Source organism: Pelodiscus sinensis, chromosome 26 (genome assembly GCF_052426305.1).
Source record: "Pelodiscus sinensis isolate ZL-2025 chromosome 26, ASM5242630v1, whole genome shotgun sequence".
Taxonomy (NCBI): domain Eukaryota; kingdom Metazoa; phylum Chordata; order Testudines; family Trionychidae; genus Pelodiscus; species Pelodiscus sinensis.
The window spans coordinates 1,689,932-1,698,703 of record NC_143077.1 but is presented as its reverse complement, the minus strand read 5'-3'; the positions used below and the strand labels follow the sequence as shown (position 1 = coordinate 1,698,703).

At 44.9% G+C, this 8,772-nt stretch overlaps 1 protein-coding gene across 6 annotated transcripts in view; it reads right to left on the bottom strand.

Moving 5' to 3' along the window:
- Nucleotides 1-8,772, bottom strand: part of NCMAP (non-compact myelin associated protein) — a 28,625-nt gene continuing 19,853 nt past the window's right edge. For all 6 annotated transcript variants that reach the window (XM_089773442.1, XM_089773443.1, XM_089773444.1 and 3 more), the window contains 3 exons: nt 4,303-4,398; nt 2,640-2,724; nt 1-1,101 (listed from right to left, as the gene is read on the bottom strand). In XM_089773442.1, coding sequence (XP_089629568.1) covers nt 960-1,101; nt 2,640-2,724; nt 4,303-4,387 — 312 coding nt within the window. In that variant the 5' untranslated portion in view covers nt 4,388-4,398 and the 3' untranslated portion in view covers nt 1-959. The remainder of the gene's footprint in view (nt 1,102-2,639; nt 2,725-4,302; nt 4,399-8,772) is intronic.

Genomic DNA, 8,772 nt, shown 5'->3' with positions numbered 1-8,772 from the left:
GTTGTTTTAAACATTTATTTTTCTGAAAAAAAGCCAAAGTCTGTAATCTACATTATGGATTGCAACATTTCGGTTCTTTTCTAAAATCTCTCTCTTTAAAGAAAAGCAGCCACACATACAATATCACTAGTTATTCCTTTCCTGTTTGCCTTCTTGTAACTGAAAAATAGAATTGATTTTTCTCCCCATCCCATCATTTTGTAATAAATAAATAAATAAAGTATGCCCAAGCAGAGAACCCAGCACAAGTATGACTACTGAGTTAAAGTCCCTGAAAAGAGGGATTACGTTGGAAAGGTACATAGTCTATCAAGTTGCTAGAGGACATGAAATCTTTTCTTTTAAACAGCATATCCCAGTCATCCTCTGCTGTATCTGAGTCCATGTGTATTTGTCTAACTGGGACTCAAAAAGGCCAGTAAAGTCTGAATACAATTTTGTTACTTTACGTGCTATTCCTCATGCTTAAAATAAAAATGAGCATGTACAACAAGCCTAATAAATCCAAGAATGAAACATAATAGTAGCCTTTACATCCAGAGCTTTTATCTTCATTACTACTGATCACTGCAGGAGAGGAAAAGAAAGCTCACCAGACAGCTCATGTCTAATTAAAATAAAGGGGCATGCACCTTTTAATCCCTCTAAAGGGTATTTTTGCTGTTTAACATCAACAGTTCTACAGAAAAAAATTAACTCCTCATATTCCTGCTGATTTGATGCCATCCCATTGTTAGACCAGCCATTCAAAGATTCCCAGTCTTTTATTTGTTCCTTCTAATAAAATAAAATGTGTCCAGTTACCCACACGGTCATTGGTTTCATCTCCACAGCAAAAACAACACATTGTCACTATCCCAGTGCCAGCCCCCTCTCTGGTAGAGAGTCATACGTCAATGTGAATAAGGAGTCTGGTTGTCAGGTCCCATTCTAGGAGACATAAGCGGGGCAAACAACAGTTATCTGTTCTGCGTATGGATGTCCATTGGCACGATAGTTATCGTCGTGGGTTGGTTAGCAGTGTTACTGGTCGGTCCGAAAGCAGGTGGGGTCTTGGCTTTGGTGCTTGTGGATTCCAGCTCTCGTTTTGCCCTCATGTGTCTATAAAAAGAAATTAAAATTAACATTTCTTCATTGTTCCCTACTTGCCTGGGTGTGGTCTCTTCCATTCTAAGTAGTGTCTGGGGAAAAATGGCAAGAATCAGGCTGCTTTGAATATCCAGGGCAAAATCCTGGTCTTGCTGAAATCAGTGGGAATCCCTAGCATTTTAGTCAATGAAACCAAGATTTCCATCCCAAGATTTTAACTAAAACACAATATTACTAACGGTTCCTCAGTGTGAGGAGGAGAGTCCTAGATCTACACCCCACTGCACTTTCCTCCACAAAAATGCCAGAATAAGAAGCTCGCCCGGTTGCCCCACTGAATTCCAAAGAACAGGCTCCAACACCAAGAATCTTCTGCTGTCTGCTCCCGAGAGTTGGGCAGCCAGTAAGAGCGTTACAGCTTCCCTGGGGGTTGATGAAGAGGAGGAAATGACCAGCATAGTTTTTTGAAAACTTTTAAAGTTACTACTGTTTTGCAGGGTCTGATGAAATGGATCTTTTTTGTTTCCCCCACACGTTTTTGGAATAGTGATGGCAGACGGGGCCCCTGCACCCTTTTCAGTCACCCAGGCAGACTGGAGGGCTGCTAGGCATGCAGGGGATGGTACTAGCAGTGGTGAAGGCAGCGAGGTGGATATGTGGAAGCCCTGCCTGTGCCGGAAGAGCATACCCAGCAGTGCCAGCCAGTGCAGGTACAGCACTGCCCAAATGTCAGGTGGACCATGTCCTCGCAGGTGAGGCTTGTGCATGCGTAGCAGCCCACTGCCAATGGCAATTCCGTACCCACTGTTCTGCCACGAGGCCCAGATGGCACCACATATGAGAAATGGTAGACAAAGCCTTCTGCAGCTGACACGCAAAGGCCTCTGATAGATTTGCGTTCATTACACTTTTTGTATCTGGACAGCAACAACACAAAACAAGTCCATTTTGACTCCTAGGAGCAAAGTGAAACTGACATGATTTATGTCAGTTTCAGTTTGCTGCTTTGCTGGCACATGTGGTGGAGCAGCAGGGGGCAGGAAAGGCCAGCAACCAGGATGAGAGGGAAAGGAAACATAACTAGGAAAGAGGACGACTACATTTTTGTTTTCTGAGGAGTCTTTCATGAAAACTACATCTAGAACAATTGATGTATTCTTAAATACAGCAGAATAGTTGAAGGAGAGACACACATCAAGAGACCTATGCAAAAAGGATTTGTTCTGAAGCTTGAGATACCAGAAAGTGTAGCCAAGACATGAAAATACAGGAAGTACAGATGAGAAGGGAGGACATCAAGGAAACCAGCGTGAGTGGCATGGAAAGAACAGAAAAAGATGAGATACTCAAGAGAGCTAGAGTGAGTGGTTATGATGTTTGAAAGTTGAAATGAACAATCACGAATGTGTTTTAGTCTTTGGAATTTTGGCTATTAAGTCCTTGACATGGCCTAGGGGATAATGCAGCACAGACCCAACACACATGGCTGTGATTTTAGTTTATCCTGTCTAAGCTTAGCTACGTAAAGGAAATGGGAGAAAGCTGTGTACCTGTTATACATTTTCAACACAAGCAGGACCACTGTAAATATAATAATCACTCCAACTACGATGGCAGCTACTATTGCTCCGGAACCTGGGAGGAAGGGGGAAAAAAAGACAGAATGTTTTGTTTCAGCAGCGTTTACTGTACTGTTTAGACATGACTTTGTCAGCAGAGTTTGCACCGCAAACCACTGTTTTTCCCTGGATAAAAATGGAAGCGAGTTTTGGAAAGCTTTTTCTCCTTAAACATGGAACTTAAATTAACCAGGCAAAGGCTTAACTCCAAACATTGCAGTACTGAATTGGTGCTTAAGAACGGAGAGTGTAAAACCGACTAGAAATAAAACAGTCGGGTCACTTTTCTACATCCTTGCTGGAGGAAATACAAAAAGTAAACAAACCTAATCAGAGATGGTCTGGTTCAGTAGGTGGGGCTTCAGGACGCCTGCAATTCTGCCCAACCGGTTTTATAAACTTGGGCAAGTCATTTCCCTGCTCAGTGCCTCTGGGTTCCCTTCCTTCCTTTTTCTTTTTCATCAGGGGCAGGACTCTCCCTTTGTATGGGTACATCAACACTGCAACTGGTAGCATGCTTCCCAGCTTGGGCACACAGATATGCAACAGCTCTGCTTGTGCTTGCATGCTAAAAAGAGGCATGGTAGCCCAGAGTAGCATGGGTAGTGGCCAATGTTCCTTCTAATCTTTTCCATCCATGTGTGAATTTTTCCATCCATGGGCAGAATCAATTTTTATGTTCACTGAGATGTGTGAATGTGCACCACCAGTAGAACAAAAAACTAGCTGCAAGCCTTCAGCTAATCAGGGAGGTGGCACTGGAATTTCTCCTGTGAGGCGCACAGGTGAACAACTTACAGAAATACTAGTAGTGACTCAAGCTAACTGCCTGAATACACACCCAGGAGTTCCAGGTGGGTGCGTGCTCAAGATGGCTAACCTGAGCTGCCTCCCATACTATCCCAAGTTACATTAGCGCCAGCTGGGGCAGATCTGGTGAGTCTCTATCTGAGCTGGGAAGTATACTCCCAGCTGCATGCAGACATACGACAAGGATTTGTGTGATGCCCTGCACAATGGGGTTAGGATTCTTGCTGGGTCCATTAGATACTATCAACAAACAACTAATCCCTGTGCATACAGTTAAGCACATACATAAGACTTCGGAGGATTGGGCTCTGTGTATCATGTTTTCATTAGTCTTCATGTTAAAGGGCAGGTGAATAGATTTTGTGCCTGGGCTAGTAGATTCTGCAAAACTAGCAAATGATGTCAAGTAAATTAGATTAATAAAAACAACAAAAATAAGTTATCAATAGCAAAATACATTTTTCTTTATGTCAAGAAGTCAGTGTCTATATAATAGCTGAAAGCATCAAAACACATAGCAAAATCTAGTACAACTTCATTTAAACAAGACCTTCAAGACTGACACTTTGTTAAAACACGCTCACCAAAATCCATTATATTCTATTTAATTTTGATTATCTTTAGGAGCATAAATTTTCAAAGGGTGATATAACAGGTTTGCACAAGTCCTTTGTTAAACGACGTTTGCACAGGAGAATGTTTGGGATAGCTTTTCAAAATCTTCCCCAGACACAGGGATTTCAAAATACAACTTAAATAAATCCATTGTCACTATTTCCCTTACTCTGATAAAGAATTTCTTCTTGAGACTTTGTGGTCACATTTGTTGGAGAGAGAGTATTCTCACCCAGTGGGGCAGCTGTCGTCATCTTGATTCCAGCTAGAAAAAGAAAAAGAACATGATTTTTAAAAAACCACTGACAGTTACTGCCAGCACCTATTTGAGAGAACTTGACAATTATCCATCTGCTATTTGGTTCTTTACATTCTGGCTCTTGGTTCTCACCTTACACCATGGATAGTTCTGCTGAAATGAATGAACACTTGCAGAGTAAAGTATTATACACTGGATGGAATTCTAGCCCTACGGACGTCAATGGGAGTTTTGCCACAGACTTCAATGTGTCATTTTACCCAGTGTGAGTAAGGATTCTTTTCTAGTCCCCAAGTGAGATATTCACCATAAAATGGACAGTGCTCAGCATTGCTAACATCATCTTCTTACTATATATATTAGAAATGTGCATCTGTCTGTCCCTGAGTCTGATTGTTCAAGATCTCCTCCTAAACAGAAAGAGCTAGGACCACCACATTTGGTAGGCAGCTTCCTCTTACCATAACTTAAAGCAAGGTCGGGGTTTGGTTGAGCCAGGATAATGACAAGTGCCTCGAATCTGATTTTCTCATAAAATGGAAAGGGGTATGGTAGGAGGGACAGTTGTTCTGCAGAATGACCACGGGGGGCAGTGAGGGGCCAGAGATGGAGACTGAGGGAGCTATAACCCCATTGGGCCAGCAGGAGGCAGCGATGGAGAAAGGGACAGCTATTTACTATATATTTCAGGGGGGTTGTCCGTCTGTGTATCTGTCGCACATCTGGGGGACATTCACCCCTCCCCCAGCTGTGCCCACTGCAGCTGTAGCAGCCATAGAGAGGTGCTTCTCATCTGGACCCAAGGTGCCACAGTGAGAAAGGGCTGGGGTTGTGCTCTCTCCCGAGGGCCACCTGCATGCTGAACCCCTCATCCCCAGAGCAATGATTTAAATGAAGAAAAACAATGAAGACCTGAGAAAGGCTGGGTACATTTTCTAGAATAGGATAAAGCAAGCACATTCCATGCACACCAGAGATGCACTTTTACCATTACACAGTACTGAGTTTCAGAGAGGAAATCACAGCAAGCTGGAAACAAGTGGCAACAGGCAAGCAAACTGCACAGATAGCGAGTTTCAAAGTCTGCACTGCAGTGTGGCCTGGAACTCCCAGCATTTGCAAAAGAATCAGGCCATAATCTAGGCACAGTGACAATTCTGACTTTGCAAGTGAAAAAACACAGAGGGGTCCTATATTAGCACGAACAGCTGTATTCTGCAGTACTTGTCCAAAGCACTATTGCTCGCAATGCTGAGACTGCAATGTATGGGGCTTTGTTTTGAATATAAAGGGGAAACAATTGGAAAATAATAGAATATTCTCATGTATGCCATACACAGCTGCATTATCTTCCTCATTATCATAGAACCATAGAGCTGGAAGAGACTTCAGAAAGTCATCAAGTCCAGCCCCCTGCTCTAGGCAGGACCAATCCCAACTAAATCAACCTGGCCAGGGCTTTGTCAAGCCAAGACTTAAGCACCTCTAGGGATGGAGACTCCACCACTTCCCTAGGTAACCCATCCCAGTGCTTCACCACCCTCCTAGTGAAACAGATTTTCCTAATATCCAACCTGGACCTCTCCCACCACAACTTGAGCCCATTGCTCCTTGTTCTGCCATCCATCACCACTGAGAACAGCCTCTCTCCAGCCTCTTTGGAACCTCCCTTCAGGAAGTTGGAGGCTGCTATCAAATCCCCCCTCACTCTTCGCTTCTGCAGACTAAACAGACCCAAGTCCCTCAGCCTCTCCTGATAGGTCATATGCTCCAGCCCCTAATCATTTTGGTTGCCCTCCGCCGGACCCTCTCCAATGTGTCCACATCCTTTTTGTAGTGAGGGGGTCCAGAACTGGACACAATACTCCAGATGTGGACTCACCAGAGCCGAATAAAGGGGAATAATCACTTCTGGATCTGCTGGCAATGCTCCTCTTAATGCAACCTAATATGCCATTAGCCTTCTTGGCTACAAGGGCGCCCTGTTGACTCATATCCAGCTTCTCATCCACTATAATCCCCAGGTCCTTTTCTGCAGAACTACTACTTAACCGGTTGGTCCCCAGCCTGTAACAATGCTTGGGATTCTTCTGTCCCAAGTGCAGGACTCTGCACTTGTCCTTGTTGAACCTCATCAGATTTCTTGTGGCCCAATCCTCCAATTTGTCTAGGTCACTCTGGACCCTATCTCTGCCCTCAAGCATATCTACCTCTCCCCCCAGCTTAGTGTCATCCGCAAACTTGTTGAGGGTGCAATCCATCCCCTCATCTAGGTCATTAATACAGATACTGAACAAAACCGGTGTGACGGCGCGTTGGGGTTCCCCCGTCTCCTGCACCCCGAAATGGCACAGACTCCACCAGCCAGTAGAATTGAGGGTGGTTTATTGCTCCTCCAGGATACAGCATAGCACAGATGTAATCTGGTTACAGGAACTGGGGGCTAAGAGGCCTCAGTGCCCCCCTTGAGATAGGGGAATCCCAGCCCCCTCCCCAGTTCCTTCTCCCCTGCTTTCCAGCCAGAAACTAACTCACTCTCCTCCAGCCCTGCCTCCCTGCCAGGGCAGCATTCCACCTTCCTTTGTTCCTCTCCATGGGGGTCAGCTGGCCAAACCAGTTGGGATACCCTCTTTGCATAGTGACTCATCGCTTGTCTGCTCAGTGGTGCTACAGACAGCAGCCAGAGAGTTAGCAGGTTACCCCCCACTACGTCACAACCGGTCCTAGAACCAAACTTTGGGGCACTCTGCTAGAAACTGACCGCCATCCTGACATCGAGCCATTGATCCCTACCTGCTGGGCCTGGCCTTCTAGCCATCTTTCTATCCATCTTACCGTCCATTTATCCAATCCACATTCCCTTAACTTGCTGGCAAGAATATTGTGGGAGACTGTATCAAAAGCCTTGCTAAAGTCAAGGTATATCACATCCACTGACTTTCTCACATCCACAGAGCCAGTTACCTCATCATAGAAGCTAATCAGATTGGTCAGGCACGACTTTCCCTTTGTGAATCCATGCTGACTATTCCTAATCACTTTCTTCTCTTCCAAGTGCTCCAAAATGGATTCCTTAAGGATCCCTTCCATGATTTTTCCAGGAACTGAGGTAAGACTGACCGGCCTATAGTTCCCTGGACCGTCCTTCTTCCCTTTTTTTGAAGATGGGCACTACATTTGCCTTTTTCCAATTATCCAGGATTTCTCCCGATCTCCACGACTTTTCAAAGATAATGGCCAAAGGCTCCTCAATGACATTTGCCAACTCCCTCAGTATCTTCGGATGCATTGATTTACACCAGTGACTGGAAGACTCAGGAATACTAAATTGTGTGAGTCCGTTGTGGCGTCGCATTGGGGTTTCCCCATCTCCTGCACCCCGGGAGTGGCACGAACAGACTCCACCAGCCAGTAGAATAGAGGGAATTTATTGCTTCTCCAGGGTACAGCACAGCATCCATGTAATCTGGTTACAGGGCAGGCCTAGGATGCCTCAGCGCCCCTTGAGATGGGGGAGACTGGGCCCCTAAATTCCAGCCCCTTCCCTAGGCTGCTTCCTCCATGATACCAGACAGACACTAACTCACCATCCCTTCCAGCCCTGTCCCACCCCTGCCAGGGGCAGCATTCCACCTTCATTTGTTCCTCTCCCTGGGAGGTAACCGGTAGAACAGGTCACCTCCCTGTCCCAACAGCTACTCGGCTGGGCCGTGGTACAGGCAGCAGCCAGTGGGGGTCACCCACAGCCCAAGCCTAGCAACCAGCAAGGTACCCACATTACGTCACATCCGTAAATGAAGAGATATTTTACAAGGCTGCTGCATGCCAAAAGGTCTTTTGACAATGGTGTCGGTTTTGATTATTTATGATAAATCTCGGTAGTAATTATTCAGTTCTGTTAGTGAAGCCTTAGGATATTTTGTACCACTAAATCTTTGCAGACAAGTGAAGTAAGGTGGGTAAGAGATTTGAGAGAAGGGTTAGGTTTGGGGTTGGTAAACAGGAGAATGCATGAGATTCTACAGCACGTATCCATGGTAGTAAGGAAAATACTTTGCACTCTCTTTCTTTAGAGTTCTCTGAGGGGAGGGGAAGATTTAAATCTTCACACAATAAAGCAGTTACCAAATTACTTTCTTCCTCCTTGGTGAAAAAAACCTCATTACTGTAATTAAGTCCTATTGCAGTCAATTATGATTCCTCAGACGGCAAGTACAGCATAATGGCATAGTTAAATGAGATGTGCAATCCAGCCCACTCTTGCTAACAGACCTGAAGTGAGACAGGACATGTTTGTGATTGGATCGGTTGTGAAAGTTTAGATAGTTCTTTCTTTCTACTTCCTTTGGTAGCTTTCTCAGGGAAAATATATCGTCTGTA